Raw genomic sequence first — 23,174 nt, forward strand, 5'->3', positions numbered from 1 at the left:
TTTTAAATACAATTTTTCCATTAAAAAAAAAAGGTGCAGGAAATTTTAGGTCTACTTCACACATTTCTGTAAGGATTCTAGCATTCTTACAGTGTCAGCAGAGCAGTAATCCCAATTTTTCATACCCTGTACATTGTGAAAGCTATTAGAATTAATCTTACTGCAAACAGAAATCAGGTTTACAGGCTGTACCATTAAACTGTGTGTGTATATACAGACAGATGTATATGTATTAATACAGAGAAAATCGGGATGTGTTCTGATGTATTCTGTTAAAATCTGCAGGAGCCACTCTTTTTTGGGCAGGGAGATGTTGTGTGATTGCAGGGTGAAAATCTGGGGGGTGTGAAGAAGCTCTACGTGGCAAAGGGCTATAAAGTTAGCCTCTAAAAGTGAATAAATTTGCATTTCTGCTGGAATTCCTTTCTTTATTCCCCTTTCTTACCCTTGCTTATATTTTAGATAAATGTCCATAATCCTGTCCTCTGACAAATTCTTCCCAAGAAAGAGATGTTTCTGTTCTAGCCTTATGACTCATGCCCAGCCATGCCCTGCCTGGGCCAAAAAGAAATACAGGAGCTGATCTATAGTCCACTGACTTCAATGGACCTTGATCCAGGGGCATAAATTATATGTTTCTACGTGACAATTGAAATATTAACTTGTTAGGGCTAGGTCTAACTCAGTGAAACCGCCTTACAGAGAACAAGTTTTTCTTCCTCTTTTAGGAAGCCACTGAACAAAAAGGGGAAGAGATCCAGACTTCTTTTATTTCAAATATTTGGAGATAGGAAACTTAGTGAGGAGCTCCCATGTAACAGCATAAAAGTAAAATTATGCATGGTGATTTTTCCCTAGCCTGTTGGCAGCAAGCCCTATAAATTATGAAATAGACCCAGGTGCAGGAAATCAAATCATGAAATAATCAGAGCTCACAGTAAAATATCTCTATTAAGATAATGTACTTACATGAGCTGCAGTGCATCATTCTATTGCACCCCTATGCTTTAATGTAGCTACTTCTGCACACATTTTAGTTCACTGATGCCAAAAAGGAAAGTGGCCTTTAGGAACTGGCCATTGTGCTCTCGTTGTCACTCTCTTTCTCTTCCCCAGTGCATTTTCTAAATTCTGTCAGTTCACTCTCTCATTTTTGCTACCTCGTCCCCTCATCCTTTCGTTTCTTCAGATTTTTAATGTGACTTCCAGCTGACACAGATTAATACTCCACTGCTTTTAACAACTGGGCTTTTTTTGCGGAGCCTGGGATTTCTTTGTACATCAAGATTCTTGCTCTGCACTAACTGATACAAAGCACTCATATTTTCAGGAGTCTACAGTCATACCATACAAACTACTAATTCAAGCTTGATAGAAGAATTCCATGGCCTTGGAATTTATTTTTTTCTAAGAGTATGTTTTAATCAAAGGGCTGGCCTCTCAGCTGGTAGTTTGAATCAGCCAAGGAAATGCATCATCCAACACACCCATCTTTGTACTCATTTATTTATATTGTATTGAAAGAAAAAAATAAAAGAAATAAAAGAAAGATCAAAATTCTGACCATTTTATTTACTGTGCGTTTTTTTCCCAAATTGAATTGTATAAATCCTTACATGGCATGTTGATATGATCAGTACCCATTTCATTTCAGATTAAGACAGCAATATAAAGGACACAAAACAATAAGATTGTTCAGGCTTGGAAATGCTATTAAGCTTTACATACTGTCTTAACACTGTAAAATAAAAGAAGTCCCTCTACCTCTCACTGTTTGAGCTGTGAATATATTTTCAGAAATACACCCATATTCTAATTTAATTTAGGAGAATGATGATAGAGAAAACCCCTGAGAAGGCTCCTCCTGCTTCCCCTTGCTACGTCCAAAGTACTGCTGTAAGCACAACAAAAATTAAACCCTGAGAGTCTGGCTTGTGCAACACTTAATCAGATCCAGTCATCACTGCAACAACAGTCATGGTTAGAGCTGAAATTGCATCCACCCTGAAATAATTCTCCAGTGTTAACATAGTCTGTAATGAGTACAGAGCCAAATTTCATGCCGCGTGTTACAAATATTCAAGCACAAATGTGGCATAAAGCTGGTAGTTCTTGTGAGAATATGGTTTGAAAGCAAGACCCCTACAGAAAGCCTGTTAGGAAGGAACCCTGAAAAAACACTGAAGAGCCACAGACTTCCATCCATCCGCCAGATAATCTGTTAAGAAATACTATCTCAAAATCAAAAACTGGGCTGATTGGGCAAAGGAGCTGTTGAAGAAAAAGTAGCTGATGCAGGAAACATCCTCCACAGCCCTTGATACACACACACACAGACGATGCTCTCTTGTAGGAGTTGTGGGTTCCTAACTATAAGTGTCAAGCAAGTTCCTCATAGTAACCCTATCTGCTCACTGTGCTAACAGACCACACGTGTTCAGAAAGGTGAAATTTACCCCTTTTCGTACGACGATGAGCAAGTCTGTCCACCAAAACAATTACTCTTTTTACTTAGTGGATTTAAAACCCTTGGCATTACTTCAATGTGATTTTTTGTATGATTTCATAGGCAAGCAAGAAAAACCTACAAACTGGGCCAATTTCTGAACTCTTTGTTCCTGAAACCGCTGGGAGGTTTGTTTAAGCAAGGAGTTCAGAAATTGACCCTGATGAAAGGAAGCTCCAACAGCAATGCCAGCTAGTCCCAGTGCCCCTGTGCTGTCAGTCAAACCAGTGATCGCCCATGCAGGTTCTGTTCCACTCCAGGCCACAGTTCCAGCACCACTCAAACTTGCACTGAGGTCGAGGACACTTCATGTGCATGCAGCCACCTGCAAAACAGCAAAAGAATGACTTTGGTACTTGGCAAGCACTTAAGAGATGTTAATCAACTATTAACAGTTTTAAAATCAACTTCTGAAGCCCTTCAATTACTAACCAAGTAGAATACTTAATAAAAGTACAAACCTGAACACTACCTCTCCTGGGCTTTCTAAATCCTGTTATTCCCTCTCCTACTGAGGTCTAACACTCTGGTCTCACTTGAGGGGCTGCAGAAGCAGGAAGTGCAGTCCTGTCTGACATCTGGGGACAGGGAAAAGCAATGACAGCCTGTGGCCTCTAAAAGCAGTGACGCAGGTATCTGCTCCAGAGCAGTCTATGCTAGTAAAGCTGTGAGGCAGAGGTTGAACAAAATTCAATTCTTTTTTGAATTTGGATTCAACAACTAAGAGATTTGCAAAGAGAGTAAATCAGGAGACAGATTTTGACAGCTCACTGCTGATTATATCAAAATGACATTAGCAATTTAAGTTACTTTGACCTTCTTAATATCTGCAGCAGCCTTTTGATCACCTCAGTGTTTCCAGTGTGTTGGGCTTCTTACTTGCCCACACTGTGAGAACAGCTTTAATCTCTCTGCTCACAGCCTTGATCAAATGATTAGTTTGTAATATATAAAACATTAACATTGTCAAAGGTCATTGCAAAAATGTACTTCAAATGGAAATTATGTTGCTTACCATACAAAGAAATCTCTTGTATAATTCAAACTGAAAGAAAAACATGCAGTAAGAAGTGCTGAAATGTCAGCTCAGTTTGACTCCAGATGGTGATAGGATGTACAAGGAGTGTGCGTTCCCTTCTGTACGACTTGCTACCCTTACTCAACCTTTCCTATAAATGCCACTCCAGAAGGTGAAAATGACAGGAGACATGAGAACTGATTTGTTAAAATAGGCCTATCTGCTTCATCTGACAGAGGGAGAAAACTAGCTGTGATGGCAACATCTATTCAACAAGGCAAAGTTTATATACTTGTGCAAGAGATGCAATTCACTGGATATTTTTATCTTATTTAAATTTAAGTGTACTAACGGCCAAACTCTGCAACACACTTTAAGTTTAGACCCAATCCTCTCTTACAACTCATATTAAGTCCCCACGGGATAAAATGCATCTCAATCCTGGTGCAGGAAGCAAAGTCCAACAAGCACCTTCTGTCAAACCTTCTGCTCCACCTGCCAAGCTACATCAGTGAAAATACTTTGTTACACAGCAGCTGAAATCAAGTCAGAGCCGAGCAACATGGCCCATGGCTTTATGAGCACAGCAGTCCTCTGAGAGATGTGGATGTATGTTTAAACTCACCCAGACTACCATCTGAATATGAGGGGGCAGTCCTTTACTGTGAGGGTGACAGAGCACTGGAACAGGCTGCCCAGAGAGGCTGTGGAGTCTCCTTCTCTGGAGCTTTCCAAAACCCACCTGGATGCCATCCTGCGCAATGTGCTCTACGTGATCCTGCTCAGCACGGGGTTGGACTAGGTGATCTTCAGAGGTCCCTTCCAACCTCGGCTGTTCTGTGATTCTGTGGACTGAACTGTGGGAAAGTGCTTCATTCTTTCACTTCGGCTATTACAGAAAAGTTATTGGCATTTAGAAGTATTCTACAATGCCTATAGAAATACAAGCTGATACAGAAAAGTTACTGACATACAGGAATATAGGCAATTACAGAAAAGTTATTGGCATTGTCACTGTCCCTTGTAAAAGTGTCAAGTGGCAAGTAACAGTGTCCACAGAAGCATCTGGGGAGGGAAGGCAGAATTATTCTCTTGTGTGGAGTCAGCGTACTCCTCCCAGATGAGGCCTGCTGGCAGATTTCAGTGTACAGTCATCAGCCTCTTGACACCAGCTGTACTTAGGCAGAAGTGAAGTGCTCCTCTCAGTTTGCAAAAGTCAGCTTAGAAGCTGGAACATGCAGTACCCTTTACCGGAGAAGAAAGCAAGCACTGTGCCTTTCAAGCTTCATGCCTTAATTCAGGGGACCACTGAGGTGGGACGTCATAGGGAAGATGAAGATGCTTGGGGAACTTCAGAGTCACCCAGGCGCTCAGGGCAGCTGGGCATTACCCATGCAGGCAGCAGGCTACTCCAGCTCATCGTTCTGGGCGTGGACTGCTCAGCTGTGCCTACGTTCTCCCACTGGCACCAAACCCATTTATTGAAGCAGGTGCTGTGTGCTGTCCTGGTACCACAAATTAAACCTACAGCGTGATGTTTCCGCAGCCCTCCTGCTTTTTTCCCTACCTGCTCTGTCATGTTTGAAGGGAGATAGGAGATACCATAAAGGTATTTGTTGCAGGTTATTCTAGTTGAATAGTTGAGGTACAGAAAGAGGAGGTTTTTCAGCACAACCTGAAGGCCATCTGACTCCAGATGAGACTAAGCTGTTCAGCTTGATGATTATCACCTGAATGCCTTCTGTAAGCACCATTTTTCCAGAACACTTATATACCTGTCCTGATCAGTTCTAGACTGACAAGGGAACCATGTCTTCCCAGCAGCCAGGCTCACCGAGGACCTCCTGGCTTTCTGTGTTTTCAGAGAAGCAGGCAGACTATTGCAGTTTGCAGCAAGTCTGACAGTTTGACTTCTCAAGGGCATTAATCGTTTTTGTACATACTTGTTCAGAAGTTTTCACTAACCAGCAGGGCACAGATTTAATTTGTAAGTGGTGGTTTGAAAAGCTATTATTTGTGTAGTAGAGTAGAACATAGATCTTTATCCAAAGAGATTTCCAGCATGACTAAAACTTGTTGAGGAGTACAAATAAAATAAATGCTGCTGAGATGTCATTTCCTTTTGCATATCAATTTTTTAAAATTGGCATATATTTTAATAGAATGCAATAAACAAAGTTGTTTTGTTAAAAGACTTTAGGTGCCTTTTTATCATTTGACTCAGTGGAACATGTCATCAGTATAAATCTACAGTATTGTTACAATGGGGAACAATGGGCTGTAGGCAGTTTAAAAATGTCAGCCTACAAGCTGAAATGTGCAGTACCTGTTACCAGAGAAGACAGCAAACACTGCACCTTTCAAGCTTCATGCCTTATTTCGCAGAATCACAGAATTGCTGGGGTGGGAAGGGACCTCTGGAGATCATCAACCCCCTGTGCTTAAAGAAGGGTCAGCTAAAGTAGGCTGCTCAGGGTCACGTCCAGTCAGGTTTTGAATGTTTCCTGGAATGGAGACTCCACAACCTCTTTGGGCAATCTGTTCCAGTCTTCAGCCACCCTCACGGTGAAAAATGTTTTCTGTTCCTGCATTTGGGTTTGGGAGTATTGCCCCTTGTCTTTTCTCCAGACACTACTGAGAAGAGTCTGACTTTGTCTTCTTTATTCCCCCATCAGGTATTACCCCAGACTGTACTGGGGTTGTTTCTCCCCAGGCTCAGGACCTTTGCATTTACCTGTGTTGAATTTCCTGAGGTTCCTCTCAGCCCATTTCCCAGCCTGTCAAAGTTCTTCTGAATGGCAGCATTACCACCTGGTTCCAGTACATGGAAACATTTCTAGCCTGCTGTTGTGGCTTTGGCATTTTGCATTATGAGGCACTACTCTGACATGGGTCATGCCATTAGAAAGGAAAGGTCTTTTCCTCTTTACTATCCATTTTGAATAATTATTTTCTTCCAAAGAAAAAAGTATAATGGCTTTTATTTCTTTTTTGGATATGTTGGAGATTTTTACAAGTAATTTTCTTAGTGGGAGTTGTATAAATTATATCATGTTGTCAAATAGGGATATGCTATTTGTGACATGTGACAACTGTAAATTAACAATAAAACTACACAGTGTAAAAGAAAGTAAAGCTCCTAGCAGGGCTTCCAGCCTGACCAGAAGGTTTTTCATTTGTGTATGCACAGACCGTAAGTATGAACAGTTGCAATGTCTATTTGTAACCCAGTTCAACCTTCTGGTTTTCCACCCTGTTTTCCAAGTCTGTAAATAACTTTTTTTTGACCTACCTCTCTGTTCTCTCTCTTTTGCTGCCTACCTTGCTCTCTACACTTTGCCAAATCTTGTCTCTCCTTCCCACTCTTGAATTCATGCTTTCATCCCTTCAGGTCCTTGTGCTTGAAGTCTCCCACTTTCCATCTGCCAGCTACCTTCTTTTCTTTCTTCAAAACACAGATTTCAGGATTTTGTCCTATTTCTTCCTTAGTAGTATTTCCATAGTATCACTGCTTCAAATGTTTTCTCCTTACAGTTCGTGGTGTCTTATTCAGCATTTTCAAAGTCAGTCCCATTTGTATAACTGATGCCACAAAACTGAGAAGCATCCTCTATACTTTATATTCATATAATATTTAGGCAAACATTTTAGAATATTTTGGTTAATTCACATTAATACAATTAAAGCTTGGAACAGCATGTACTACAGGACATAGCCTATTTGTTGTTCTTGTTCCCTGTTTTAACCACCCTGGTGCCAACAGATTACTTTTCTTCCTACACGGTAGGCACTGATCAGCATAAGCAGTTTGTCAAGAATTGTAATTCTTCCTCTGACTTGCTCTTCTGCAATTGACATTTCACCGGGTTGAGATTCATTTCATTTAAATTCAGCTGTATACTGTTTAGACATCTACACCAGCTCTATTTTTCCTACATCCCGCTTTTAGGTGTGATTTTTCTGGCCTACATTAGACACATCTTGTTTCAGTGAGAGATGAGATTTGGCCTATAAATGTTGATTTTTTTCACTGACAATGCAAAATCCGTCCAACTAACTGGACATTCAGTCATATGAACGCACCACCCAGTGTTTCTCTATGCCTCTTTTTCCCTGTCTATCAAGGGGATAGCTGAGTGCTTTGTGAGGCTGGGTTAGTGGCTCTGGAACTAGGTGATTTAGATTTAGTGATTTCAAGATAATTTAGACAGTGTCAGAGGGAAGATTCAAGCTCTGTGTGCCCTCCCTCTCTTGGGATAATAGTATGCATATTTACACATGCACATTCATATATTTATACTGTAAAATGAATTTTACAAGACAGGTAAATACGAGGTATCTAATAACTTTACCATTTTTTTCTACTGGAATATGGCAGTTGGGGCAAGGCTTGGTTGTTTTCTTGATCGTTTCTCTAGATGCCTCTTCCCATCGGGCTTGCATGGCTGCATGTTCATCAACTACATATCCCTGCAAAGAGAGAGAAAAACTATTTACCCATGACTGCAAGACATGTAGGCTGAACTTTGTATTTTGAAGCACAAATTCTGCAGCTCTCACAAACTTGTTTTCCCTCAGTGTGCACACCACGTGTATTGGGTGACAGGACACGGGGATGGTGGGGCAGCTGCAGCTGCTGGAGCGTGTGCCATCCCAGGGGGCTTCTACAGCCAGCTGCTGGTCAGGATGTGTCCCCCCAAAGCTCCCTGCCCTGAGGGGCAGCAGGAGTGGTGCAGCAGGCAGCAAGCCATGCTGCAAATGCACACAGGCAGGTAAAAGCAAAAGGTGAAGCAGGAGTCAGGTGAACCTGGCTGAGATTTTTAGACACCATAGGTTTGGTTTTGCTTCAGGGACTAAATCTCTTCTTGCAAGAAACATAAAACACCAAGGCAATGCAACACGATGAGAAATGGCGTGGTCCCTAAAAGAAAGCTGTTTTTCATAATAAAGAATATTCCTTTGTTTCTGTGATCTAGATTTCATTCATATATAATCCTGTGTAAACTTATGAGCCTTTATAAGGTACAGAAAAGAAACACAAAGATTTTGAAGGAAAAAAAAAACAAACAACTGGTGAATAATGAAAGCTCATATCTCCCCACACAGAACAACATGGACAGAAAAAGTTATAATGAAGAGCGCTGTAAAAAGGACTCCTCCATTTGTCCTATTTATGACTGGGCCAAAATTACATAATCTACGCAAGTGTCCTACTTGGCAATTTCCTACCTAAAATGATAATACAAGGACAAAAGAGATGGCAGTGCCCTGGGTAATATCTATCACGCAGGGCTGGAAACGATGTTCAAAAGTAAACAATGTATTTAGGTTCCAGCCTTGAAGTGCAACTCTATCTATTTGTACTGTGGTTGTTTTTCCAGTGTCTGGAAGAATAACGAGCCTAAACTAAATTATATCATTTGTAAAAAATGCTGCAGCTTCTTCGTGTTCCTGCCTTCGAAGTAACTGTAGACTACTCTGTGGATTGACTTTTATTATTGATTTATACGGATTTTAAAAATACTTATTTCTAACAAGTCAGCAAAAGGAAATTGGCCCAGCTTTGAAACACGCAATGTAACCGTAACTCCAAGGGGTTTCTACTCAGCTGCTACTGACTGATAAAACTGGTGACTTATTGCCGTGTCAGAGAATAAACCATAGATTTTTATTTCTTGGCTGAAGTTTCCTGAGTTAACATGGAGTAACACAGAGGAACATCTGGAGAAGTTTGTTTCTAGCTCATCTGGTGGTCGTTGCAACATGCACCTAAAAAAATCAGCGCGTTTTAATTAGAAATCCTTGAAAATGTGTTTACGCTTCCTTTATTCCACAACCTATATCAGTCACTTCAGGCCTTTAACACCTTTTGTGACCCTCACTTTTCTCCCATTTGCCAGTATTTATGATGCAGAGGTGATAAAGGTGAACAAAGTTTCCTCAGCTCTATTTTAGCAATGATTTTTACTTTTAGCTCACTGCTTCTCGATAGCAAATTAGGCCTTGCACGCTGCTGGATTATTCAGCAAAAGGATGACCTCTGTCAAACGGTACATTAGGAAGCTCTAGGAAATAGAAAAAGCTACTTAGGTTAACAGCAAAGAACATAATCTAGTATTGAACTTGCAGCACCTTGGTCTTTAATGAAGGGTGACTTTAATAAGCAATCTGAGCAAACACAGAGGGGCCTGAAGAGAAGACGGGGAGAGTGTGAATGCCCATAGGGCCTCAGTTTGCCCGGTGACAGAAGGAAGAAGATATTAATATAATCTGGTTGCAATGGCAATTAATTATTTAACATCCATAAAGATGATTCAAGATGAAAATCACTATAGCAGTGAAAAAACTTTACTAATATTTTCAGAATAATAGCTACACAAGAAGATTGGATTATTTTTAATTTTTGTATTCAACCCAGAAGAGCTTCACAGTGGCTTTGTTTTTTCCCAAATAGTCCAAATCCAAACTGTGTGATTCAGAACTTAGAAATGTACCTTTTCCACATCCTCAGGTCTTTGTTGCTCCTAATAGCAAATGACACTGAGGCAAAATTTCACACACTGAATTGCTAATTTTATTTGTATAAAGATATTTGATCTTAGTTCTAAAAGCAAATACAAACTTCGGAGAGCTTAGAAATAATTCAAATAAACAAGTGCAAACCGCATATACACGATTGACTGAGAAAGAACAAATTGATGACACCAGCAGAGTGAATTATTATATTAACGTTTTCCTTGCAAAACTTCTAGCATGAAATAGACACAGCAGCATGATATTTTCAGCCCATCAGAGCTGAAACATCCCTCCTATGCCAAGTCTTGCTGAATGCTGAGTTAAAAACTTCCTGCTGCAGGAAGCAAATGCAGAAAAATGGTACAGTGATGGAGTCTCTCTAATTCAGTAAAGAGATCATACCACCCAGATCTATGAGCCACAAGCATTGCAGTGACTGCAAGCACACATATTGATCTTCATTTTACCTTCAAACAATAAAGAAAAGTTGTATGGCAATTCTCCATTACCAGTGTCTATTTATATCACCTTCTTTTATCCTAAGCTAGCAAACCTAATCTTGACAACAGCCTAGGTAATAGACCAGGGCTCTCAACCAGAGGCTGCTCGCACTTTCTGTGGCCTGCCACATCTTGGATAGGAAGGTAAGTGATGCTCCAGGTATGCATCACATGCTAGTTTGTCTAGAACAGGAGACTTTCATACACTTATGATGCTGACCTCACAAAATATACTCTAGTTCCCCAGTTATTACAGGGTATTTATCAGAGCATTAGTGAAAAGCTGCTAGATTCCATCCATTCCACTTCATGATGATTTTTCTTGATTCCCAACTGTGCTGCACACGATTACAAGGAGTGAATACCCACAAATAACAGGAAGCTCCAGTATGAGCTGTCACAAGCATTTTTCGACATCCCCTCTGCACTGTCCTCTTAGTGAGATGGTGGAAGAGTCCACCTTGTTATCTCTGGGTCACATTGAAGGATGCGGATTTACTTCTGTTCTGTTTCTATGCTGAGTCTGTTGGAGAAACTAACAGGGATAAAGAGACCACAGAGACTGTTGAGAACCATACAGCATTGCAAGTACATGCACATGGAAAGCTCTTTATGCAGTTAATCAATATCAGGCACTAGAGGAAAAAGTGCTACAGAGACAGAAAGCATCCTGAAATAGAAAGAAAGCATCCTTCTTAAAGTAGCATCTCATTCAGGTAACGGGACACTCATCGTCTTGTCATACATAAAGTAAAAAAAAAGTATGTGGTCAAAGTCAGCAACTAAGCAGTGCGATCCAGGGTAAAAACATTGATGGCAAAACTTGTTCAAAAATATTGGCAGCATTAGATATATAATGTTAAATTCACATGCCACCATGTTATAGACTGTCTTATGCAAGCACACTTCTTTTATGACCATGCTCATCTGAAAACTGAAAACCCTTGATTCAGAATGGAATATGAGGCTGTTGACATTCTGTTGTGCTCAGCTTTGGTGAATCCCTGTTTGTTGTTGTTGCTTATTTCCATTCTGATAAGCAAAAAAGTTGGTCATGCATTAATTCAAAAATGTACCCTAATGCTGCTTCCTTTTAATCAGAAATACTTTTCCTTTTGATCAGAAATGCTTGGTTTTCAGTTAATTTTACTTGGCAAAATAAGATTTAAGAAGGAGAAATAGAAATATGTAAAATTATGACTTTATGTGAAATATAGCATTTTAAAAAGGCTTAGATGTCTCAAAAGAGAAAGTATTACTCATTTTCCAGCATGAATGTGAGAACAACTGTGGATGCTTGAAAAGGTTCAAAGGAAAAACAAAGAATAATTCATTGTACACAAAGCAATGTTCAACCTTCCATAACACTTGTATTAACACTGCCCACTAATTATTTTGAGCTAGAGCTTGGAGCAAAAGCAGCCTCATCTTTTGAAACCTGATCTACAAGGGATGATGACAGTCCAGCTTAAATTCCTGTTGTTTTCTCATCTTCTGCTGAGCTGTTTTATGAACATGGTTGCATGAACTAACCTCCTGTAATATTTATCGGTGTCTTTTACTAAGTTCTGGGAGAAAAAATATCAGATGTCTAGAGCACTAGATAGGCTAGAGGAGCTTTGCAAAAAAAAGTCCATCATTTGAGTCATTTAAGAGTCAAAAAATCTCATAAGGAGAGGTGCACATAGCTATGGGACTAGTGCTCTGGTCTACAGAGAGATTCAGGCTAATCAAAATACTAAAAATGGTTATATAGATCAGGAAAAGGAAGGATATCCATCAATGGGAATATGTTTAATGCAGAGGAAAAACAGAGCGCTGGCACCACGCTGATCCAGCTAAGCTCACATGAAACGGCTTTGTGTGAGCCAATTTGTCTGGTATGCCTAGGGAATTCTTCTGTAAAACGACCTGTTTTGTGATGACAGCAAGTAGATAAAATCAAAGTTCAATGCTATACACAGGGTATTGTGTCAGACACAAGACTTTTACCAAATAAAATCAGAGAGCTCTGTTTTGGTGATATTGCACATCAAGGTTCTCACTCTGCATGTTGCAGATATTCCTATCAGAACACATGAAATTCAGGTAGCCTGTGAATATTGGATTTACACCATTCTAAAGCAGAAAATCTAATCCAAGAGAGATCATTCTTGTATAACTGTTTTCCACCAGTGGAAGGACGAACATACTTTCTCCTGTAAATGGCAACACAGATGCAAAGGACTGTCATCTTAACCTCATAAACAAAAACAGCTTGTCACATCTTTTTATTTTATTGCTGCCTAAAATAGGAAAGATAAAATTCTCTCTCTATAGTTTCCATCTATTTCTCATTAGAAAAAAAGTTAAGACCTACTCTCAGATTTCCTCTGGTGCATCTTTATTTATAACATAGAGATTAATTTTGCAGGATGTTTCCTGGTTATTTTTCTTGCTCCTTTAATTAGGCATCTGTGGGTTGAAGTGTCCTGTGCCTGACATTGTAAATATGCCACCTAATGAAGCTCAGCCTCAGTTTCTTTTCCCGTTGTTTAAGATACTGTCAAAATCGAGCTACATGTGCCATTTTTGTACAGCCATGTTTTATTTAACTTTTTAAAATTATCTGATGGAAAAAAAATCAATGGTCTAATAATAGAGGTTCCAGATTTCATACTGTAACTCAGGACTCATTGAAAGATACTATGTATGATGAACCTCTTCAATAACCTTTTCTTTCACTAAAATGCAGCGAAATAATTCATACTTTTGTGGTCAGCATTTACTGTTTAGCAGTTCGATTAATTTTTCCCCTCTTTCCGGTAGAGAAAGATGCTTACATAGACATGCTGCATGTTTCCCATTTTAACTCTTGGTTGTAGTATATATATCTTTTCAAATACCACACCTCTTTTTCTCATACTGTTCTAAAAGCAGTATAGAAAATTTGCTGTAATAGTGAAGAAACAATTCTGTAAGTTATATTTGTAGTATTTTACAGCTTAAACACAAAAACCTGATAACCAAGAGCTGATTCGGGATGTCACATGTCTATGGAGTCCAATATGACATACAAATGCTTTCCCTAATAACTCACCCATCACTGAAGGTTCAGATAAAACAAAGCTTGCTACTTTCTTTATACAGTAAATCAAGAGTTATATGCAATTCCATAATTTTGTCAGCATTCTCTCTATTACAATTTAACACTTAGGTTGCATAGTCTTTCTGTTCCACACCAGTATTGTAAGAAACACATCGCATCAAATATGATTTTCATGAAACATTAGCTGCATATTTAGTATTACAATATTTCAGCTAAGGATATTTTGTAAGTGCCTTTGTTTGGAAATTCCACATTAGAATGAAATTCTCTAATAGCTCTTGCTCACAGTCGCCAATATGTTCTGCTGCATAATTACAGCAAACTTCCAGCTATATAGAGACCAGGCTTCACAAGCCTATGTGCTTGCTGGGGTTCTACAGGGAAAATAGTATACGAGACTAGACAGATGTTGCTCAGTGGTTGGGAAAGGAAGCCTCTCAAGTCATGGCTGTATATTTTATACCACCTACTGGCAATTTAGAGATATGCATACATGAGGCAATGGCAGGAAAAGAAGGCCTGAAGGCTCGCTTGAAGCCCAAGTGAGCTGCGAGCCTTTCCAGGAACTACAACACAAAAGACAAAAGCAGGATGCCAGGTGATGTTACAGGCTTCCGTGGATGTGTGCACAGGTTTCATGCCTCTGCAAGCACAGAGCTGCTTTCTGAGAAGTTATCAAAAAGGTCTGCTTCAGATCTGATCACTTGTCGGAGAGCTTACAGCCAAGTTAGATCTGAACCCCCAGACTGCCAGCAGAGTCCAGGTAGCATGTACTGATGACTAGGATCAGATTTGGAAAAAAATTGTACTTCCAAGGTTTGCAGTGACTCAGCTGAGGCATTGCTGAGGCACTGGACTGCTGGTTTGGTCTGATGGGCCACTGGGCTGGCAGGAGCTCTGGATAAGTTTTCTACTGTCAGAAGCAGAAAAGCAGTATTAATATCTGGACTCTGCATTAGCTAATGGAGTACAGTAAGGACTGGGACCCAAGTAAAAAGCAGCTGAGATTTGATTTGAAGATAGAAGGTTTGGGGACTGGCTTTAGGGTGTGGGTGAGCAAGGCCTCCAGATGAGCACTATAGCTGAGACAGACATCCCACAGGTTTGCAGTGGCATCAGAATTAAGTTTTGTGGCATTAGCTATAAGATTGCACCTAAATAGAGTGTAGACTAACATTTAGAACATGTAGCTCTGTGTCTCAGTAAAAATGCTGTCACTATTTCTGGTAAGAGGCCTCAGCCTTCGTGCCCAGCCAACACCACAGGCCTCAGGACTGTCGAGCTTTGTCTGGGCTTGCCTTGACCATCTTAGAGGTCTGTTTCAGCAATTATTGAACGACGAAGTGACTTGTACCTCTCTTGACTTTGCTTTAGATGTTGCTTAGTTTTGTACAATTGTGTGGTTTAACAATGCTACACATATTTTTATAACTACTAGATAGTAATAGCAAGCACAGCTATAATATACAGACTGAACTATCTCTGACCCTAGAATAAAACACCATATGGAGGAGTGAAGGCATGGGATGATAGCTAAAGGCCTTGAAAGCACATGTGCAGGATGATATGTGAGGTCTCAGAGCTATGAACAACTCTCAGTGGTCAATTACCCAAATGCAACCTTGAGAGCTGGGTAAATACAGTTTTGGGGATAGCAAAGAGAAAAAAAAACATACCAGATTTAGGTAAACACACGATAGATAGTAAATTTGGATGCAATGCCAACTTGCAGACCAGTGAAAAAGAAGTGTGTTAACTAACATATAAAAATAACCCCAAGCAGATCCTATAGTGAGGTGGAAAAAATATCAATAACAACATCATTTTCCTTCTGGTAAAGGACTCAGTATGCTATCCCCTGCAAGCAGTGTCCTTTAGCTTCCCGTTTTTAAAAAGTTCAAACCCTTTCAAGCAGCCTTAAGGACCGTACATAGCTCCTGCTTTGTTCCTCTTGTGCTTCATAGCTGTGGTTGTACTTTTCCTTCCTCCTGCCAACAGACTCCATTTCCCCTTCCCCGTCATCCTCCCTTCACAGACCCACGAGCTCTGCTCCCTCCTCTTGACCCAAGGGTTCTTCCTCTTTCCTTGTGACACCAGGCCCAGCACAGGCCCATTTCACCACCACCCTTTCTGATTGATTCCTCCTTGTTGTCCCATATCACTTCACAACCTTATTCCCTTTCTTCCCTCTTCCTTCTCCTATTTCTGGAGCTTCTACTATGTCTCTGAAAAGTCACAGTCAAACAACACTGTCTGTACCCTGTCTGCCTCCCATCAGTTCTTGGCTGTTATGGAGACTTGAATGCCTCTGTTTCAGGCTCTACTTCTCTTTCTGAGGGATCACCTTTTCTAAGACTTCCCAAATTGTTATCTAGTTCTGAGGGTACCACCACCCCTGCCTGTCACTGCTCACCCCCAGCCCCTGGACTCCTCATCAGCCCAGGGCCACCAGCCCCAGCATGGCCACAGCAGGGCTGGGCTCCAGCTCCCCACGGCCCTGCCCCACTGTGGGCCCATGTCCCAGCCTGGCCTCGGCCCATCCCTGTCCCGTTCCTGTCCCCAGGGAGGTGCCCAGTGTCAGGGCTGGGGCTGTCCAGGTGTCCCCAGTGCCCTGCTCCTGGTGGGGCAGGGGGATGGGACAGGCAGCTGGGCCCTGCCCTGACAGACCCATGAGCAGGCCCGCGGGCAGCAGATGGCTCTTGCAGTGCTCTGACATAGGGATCACGAGAGCCTTCTTTGAGTGGCACTGCAGGTCTCCTTGTTCTCTGTGTTGTCAACATGTGGCTACCCAGCTCCTCCACAATATCCCTTTTTGGCTTTGCTTCCAGCTCTTTCCCACCCCTCATGACCCACCGCATTTATCTTCATTATGCCAACCTAGGTCTAAACCTTTCCTCTTACACTGGAAATGTCAGGGTCATGCAGGTGTTTGTAGAAATGCTAAGGTAAGGGAAGGTTCCCTTCAGTATTGTAGCCACCAGAGGCAAAAATAAAACCTGTCTTTTTCTGATAGAAGATATTTTCCTGAGACTACACATTCTGCACCAATTCTGGAGAGGAATGGTTTGGTGGCTGCATGTCTGGTTGACCCTAAAATCTGAGTAGAAGCAGTTGTGACAATAAGATTGGCTTCTAAAATCAATGGTATGGAAAGGATCTTGACTAGGGGGAAGGACAAGAGTCAAACTGGAGGAGCTTAAGACGCAGAAGCCAACCCTGGAAATGTATTATTCCTACCTAGAAAAAGACAGTCAAAGGTAAAACAATCTTCACTGTTGGAACAAATAGTACAATAATAGCAAATTAACTCTGACACACAGGGTTCTGAATCTAACAGGAAGAGTGCAAAAAACAAAAAAATGCAGAAAGCACAGATAGATAAGTGTTTAAATTAGTTTCAGTAAAGCAGATGAAGTAGTCCCACATGCATTTCTTTCCATATACGCCCCACAAATGTTTTGTATGCATTGTACATGAGTGATGTATGCAAGACAGCTTTTACTGATGTAATTCAGAAAAACAAACCAAACCAAAACAAAAACCCAGCGTGTTAGCAGCACTTACGGTAGCAGTGTTTTAGCTAGCTAGCTACTTGTTCTGCTGTTTACAGAAAGCAAGGGAAATCATTCCTTCAGCGGCACATCACCACCTTGTGGAGGAGTTTAATCAGTGCACCTCGCTTTCTAAGAATAAGAAGGCTGATCAAAGTCAATTAACTTCTACGCAAGCTGGAGTCTAAATGAATTTTGCGTAGTCTGTGATCTTGCCTGTACTGGGGAACTGATTTGCATAACTACAAGAGATATTCTGGTATCATTTAACTATTCTGGAACAGCTCTCTCTCAGAGCATTGGAAAAATTTCTGGTATAGCTAAAACGTTTGCATTACATTGTAACTATAGTATTTAACTTCCCTAACTTAACAGATCTAATTGAGTGCAGTTCATTTGCTGAGACACTGGACTAAATGAATGTAGCACTCACATTGTCATCAAGAGACACTAAGGCAACATGCAAATGTTTAAAATAAACCACTTCTTCCTGTAGTCTTCTAATTTTTCCTGGCACACCTTTATCTTTTGCTCTAAAGCAAAAGGGAGATTATATAAGCTTGAACTTTCAGTGACCCAAAATTCTTAAAATCCTTTGTAAGGTGCCATGATGACTGCTCAAAGCTTTCAGTACTCTAAGCAAAACTGGCATAAATAGCTTAGTGGACATAAGACTCACTGTGCATGTTGAGATGTATTCAATTTCTAGCTCTGCTTAATTCAGGTAAGACACTCAGCTTTGGTCTTCTACTTTACCAGGCTATTGGATACTTTAACTTAAGTATCTCTCAATGTCTCCATTGAAGCTTTTTTGTTTTTACATAAATATGAATGGAAGCTGGAACAATTTTTTTAAGGTTGCTTCAAACAAAACAAGATTATTCTTCATAGAGGATAATTAAGCTGCAAATCTCCTCATTTCAGAGTAACATGAATACTAGAAGCATATATATGGCTTCAAAAAAGGGGTTGCACAAATTCATGGAGTAAAACTTTGCTGGTAGCTGCTAAATACAAAATTCCACACCTGAATCACAAGTCACCAGAGACTGGAAAATATTCAGGGAATGGGACATCATTATACTCATGCACTCTTCTCTAGACACTGGTAACTGAAATCTGATAGAGACAGGGTACTGGACTAGATGTTTTTTGGGTCTTCTACAGTATACATCTTCCAGGCACCGGAGGTAGATGCCCTGCCTGCTAGGATACAGGCTGTTTAATTCTGGCTCAATGAGCATTGATTCTTTTTCATAAAGTAGAAGAGCTTCACTAAGAAAGGTTAAAGAGAAAAATCTCTACAGAGGTGATTGCCTGGTGCAGTAGTGGAAGGTTTCCCTGCCCATGGCAGTGAGTTTGGAATTAGATGATCTTTAAGATCCCTTCCAACCCAAATCATTCTGTGATCCTATGATTCTATGGTAACATATGACAAAGACTCCTAGTATGTCCCCAGCTCCATCTCGATCTCTACATTCAAAGAGTAAGAGGCCCCAAAAGCCATCCTCAGACAGAGCCTGTCTGCAGGCACTGACAGGTGCTGGGTATGCCTTGTTGGGAGCAGGCCACAAACCTTGTCAGCACCTGCTCACAGTCCTGTAGCTGCCATGCTGGACTACCTGGGTCTCAGGGTTAGTGTTTCATCTTAGCATCAAACATGCCGGACATCTGCATTTTTTTTTACAGTTTTTTTCTCCCTAGGAGAGCACTTTGACCATCCAGGTGTGAGATATTTAGGGGGAATTTCTCCTGTTCTTTGCTCTGTCTCTTCCTCTCCCTCTTTTGAAAGACTGTGGTTCATGTATAATGAAGAGCAGGGAAACTTTAATCTCAAACAAAGAGAAATGTTGGGAGAGAAAAACTATTTCCTGTCCAGGGCTATAGCTACAGTAGCTACAAAATTATGGAGCAGCTTAGAATAATTATCACCTAACAGCTTCTAGCCTAGGCAATCCAATTTTTTATTTCTCTAAGCTAAAACATGAATTATCAACAGCATTTTCTGCACACACTGTATAAAACCCCTGTTACTCAGTCCAAACCCACGTGATTTCTTGACTGGTGCACTGAGTACAAGCTGCAAGACAGGAAAACTACAGAAAGCCTTTCAAAAGTGTTCATGTTGAATAGAGACGACCCCAAAAGCCCATTGGGAAGGCCTTTTCTTTGTCATCTGATGGTAGAGCTCTGTGTGTTTCTGACAGAATTCAGCTACTCTATCAGTCAGAGCATCTGAAATCCACCAAAAAGCCAACTCCAATGGCTAGAGCAATTCAGTATGAACATAATTGCTTTTGCTTGGGATTATAATTAGGACCCATCCAACAAATGTCGCTCTAGTTGGACCAAGGATAATGATCAGGATGTAATGAGTTGTGGGGATGCCTACCTTCTGGGCCACAGCTCCCTGCGTGCTGAGGAGAGAGCTGCATTCCCCTTCATGGTATTCTTCTTTACATTCACGGCAGAACACAAACTGGAAAACAAACCAAAGCACACAAGTCATAAAAACACATTAGGGACATAGACAGCAGAGTACAACTGTGAAGAGTCATACAGCAGATGATCTCTTGCCCTTCTCATCCCATTAAATTCCCATAATCCTCCTAATTGTGCATCTTATTATGCAATCTGATCATTAACACAACAATTTTGCAGTTATTATTATACATTTCTCTGGTGAAGTAAAATAAATGCCATTATTAAAAATGAGATTTTGCTACATGGTTGATTTAAGGACATAAAGTCATTCTAGATACTTCTGCGTGTGTGTGTTTCTGCTGCAATGAAATCTATTTATACAAAAAGGGTGCTGTCTGAAACAAGTAGTTCTGCTCTATAGTGTTTACCAATGTAAGCAGTCCATTCATAGTTCTAAATCTAATGCATTCTTCATGGAAAACTGTTACTGAATTTACTGGGACATGATCGCTTTATACAGGTTATATGAAATACCATTTTCTAGGAAATTATACCCTTGCCGTGGACTTTTATAGAATGGTTTAAAAAAATCCATAGTAAGAATACAATGACAGGTTACTTAACATGGGTTTTAAGGGACTCCCTCTAGACCCTTATTACATTTCTGGCAATTGTTCTGGTTTCATCCTCCTTAAATTACATTGTTCTTTACATAAGAGTTCATTCAAAAGTAATGTAATGTCTTTAGCAGATGAGTAAAATAATTGTCCCTGCCTCAGTCTGAGCTGCCACTGCTCCCTAAACTGGTTCGTATGTATCAAGCTCGATGCCTTTTTTAAACTCTAAAATTAAGATATCTGTCTTGACATGTGTCAAAATCTTTGACTCATCAATGCTGCATTAAATTCTGTGTCCTTGCAGGTAAGAGGAAAAGTCAATAATGTAAAATGGGTCTCTCTTAATGCTTTTTTAAAGCCACGCTGTCGTGATGCCAGCCCAGACTCTCAGCAGAAAGATCTCTCAGCAGTAAGCTGTTCTGACTGGCATTATAAGCAAGACTGATAAAACAGCCTTGATTTTTGATGCAGAGCTGCATTCACCAGTAACGAATAAAGGATATCAGGAGGACATGACACTGGAACATTTGTCTGCCACAAATTCAATCTTTCGGAATTTCATTTTGAACTCTTTCAAGCCTTATTGTCACTTTTCTAAGAACCACTGAAAATCGTATTTCATTGTCATGCTAAAGAAACTGTGCTTTTGTGAAAAGAAACATTGTGCGAGTCCAAAAGGGTTGACTCTGTTATTCAGAAAGTCAGGGAAATTTGGAGTGGGGAAATGGAGTGGGTGTTCTAGCTTCTAGAGATATCGAACCAAATCTCTTGTTTGCTTTCCTGTCACTTCCCTAACTATTTTGTCAATGATTTTAAATCTTTTATTTTACTTCATTTGACATTGATCTGTTAATTCATTTGTGCTTCTTAGCAAACAGTTTAACAATGAAGGCACTTCTGTAAGGTATGTTATATGAAAGGTTGCATTATTGTAATACAGTATCATGTAATTACAACATTTGCACTGCATTAGTGCTCCAAAGTTTCATCCATGTTCAACATTGCCCAAACATGTACAGATGTACTCTCTGTCTGGATCCCTAATATCTCAAAGACTTGTCACTTAGCAATGAAGGTTATAGCCAGGTTTAACCATATTTCTTACTGTGTGTCCTGTTCTCTTTTACCTTCCTGACTTTATTTCCTTATAAACATATCTGGCTGAAAACATTTGTCTGAAAGGGTTTTGTATACACTTACTATACCACTGCCTTACCAGAATGTCTCAGTTTCCTTTCCTCGCTCCAGTCTTTCACTTTTACAATTGCAGTTTTAAACATTTCATAAGTATTAAAAAGGGGGATATACTGAAGAAAGAAAGAAAAATAAAGGAAGGAAGGAAGGAAGGAAGGAAGGAAGGAAGGAAGAAAAAAACAAACAAAGAACACAGGACATATTTTGTCAAGACATTCCAGCTGCCTCACAATGTAGTTTAGGTTGCATTGACATTTCTTATAACAACAAAATTCATAAACTTATGCTGTATTATTTAAAGATGTGAAATGCATTTTCTCACTATAGAGGTCACTCTTTATACTTGCCTTTAAAATAAAAATTGCTCAGGAGTAAGATCAAAGTGTTGTTTACCAATGTTTTCCCCACAGGCTTTCTGTACTGGAAGTGTGTATGAGAGTGTAAACTGGGATTTCCACTAACAATTTTATATCCTGCAAGTAAGTCTGTGAGTGACCCTGTCACATGCTTGTGATGGAACAAAGCCTGATTTTTTTGGTGAGCCAGGATACTCATTTCACATCTTATTAGATAATGGATGAGTTGTAAAATCAGTTCTGTGGCAAAAGACCACCCTGGAGGCTGATCGGTTTGTCAGAATAAATAGGCATCTCCCCACAGAAATGCATTAAGCACTCCCATTTTATGGCAAAACATGCATCATAAAGAAAACGTAGGTCATTTACAACAAAGCAGTTTGCGATAGCTCCATTCATTTTTTACATCCACATATGAAAAATATAATAAAGTTTCAGTAATGAAATACAGCAATTGCAAAAGTGCTGTCATTTAACTTCTATTTTGTGGCTTCATTAATATTAATACAGTTATTTTGCCTTTGGAAATATAAGGATTTACGTTGTTCAGTCAGGATTTAATACTTCTGCATAAATTTAATATTAGTATATGTTTAAAAAATACTATAAATAGTGTAATTACTAACAACAGTCACACTTTCTTTCCCTTTATTTGCTGAAAGGCTGGCAGATTACAGTGATAACATAAATTGTTCAAGAACAGTGAATTTAGCACTTACTGTTGTTACCCTTGAAAGATTCTTCAGCTGGAAAGCGACTAGCAAAAAGAATAAATCCCAAAGGTCTGAAACCTACCCTCTAGGTTTACACATTAAAATAAGGATTAGCAGGGAAATCCCCAAAGCACTTGAGGGATTTGGGCACTGGAATAAATATATAACCTGTACATATGCTATTACAGGCTTTCGGATATCTGTAAAAATGTATAAGATAGGCCTAAGCAGAAATTCTGAATACAAGTGATCTCAAAACAGGAGGTATAAAAAAACCTCAACAGGGATCCAGATCCTATTTTAAAAATCCTCCTGTCTTTATCATCAGTCAAACAGGAGGTAAAATCAGTCCAAACTCTGGTCAGTTCAATGGAATTTGTACCCCACAGCTGACATGTGCACTGCCAAGAATGATGCTGAAAGACACCTAGGACGATGAAACTGAGCCATAGTCTCAGTTATTCCTGACCAGACCATGCATAACGTTTCAAGTTTGGAAGAGGGAACAGAATGTAGCTCTAATTTTTAAGGAAAGGAAAATGAGCTTGTCATTTATATGCTGAACTGGTATTGGAAGCAGGATTTTGCCATTTCTTTTTTCACATCTGTAAGATTTGTTTTTTTTTTGTTATTTTTTTTTTTGATTAAGCACCACAATTCTCATTCTCTTGCCTACTCCACACACTTTTTC

General features: G+C 40.0%; 1 protein-coding gene across 1 annotated transcript in view; it reads right to left on the minus strand.

The window, feature by feature from the left end:
* Window positions 1-1,495: 1,495 nt before the first annotated feature.
* PRKN (parkin RBR E3 ubiquitin protein ligase) overlaps window positions 1,496-23,174 on the minus strand; it is a 758,163-nt gene continuing 736,484 nt past the window's right edge. The window contains exons 10-12 of the mRNA XM_050709867.1: window positions 19,572-19,658; window positions 7,877-7,994; window positions 1,496-2,831 (exon numbers count right to left, since the gene is read on the minus strand). Of these exons, the coding sequence (XP_050565824.1) occupies window positions 2,722-2,831; window positions 7,877-7,994; window positions 19,572-19,658 (315 nt within the window). The 3' untranslated portion in view covers window positions 1,496-2,721. The remainder of the gene's footprint in view (window positions 2,832-7,876; window positions 7,995-19,571; window positions 19,659-23,174) is intronic.

The sequence above is a fragment of the Cygnus atratus genome, chromosome 3 (assembly GCF_013377495.2).
Source record: "Cygnus atratus isolate AKBS03 ecotype Queensland, Australia chromosome 3, CAtr_DNAZoo_HiC_assembly, whole genome shotgun sequence".
NCBI classification, from domain to species: domain Eukaryota; kingdom Metazoa; phylum Chordata; class Aves; order Anseriformes; family Anatidae; genus Cygnus; species Cygnus atratus.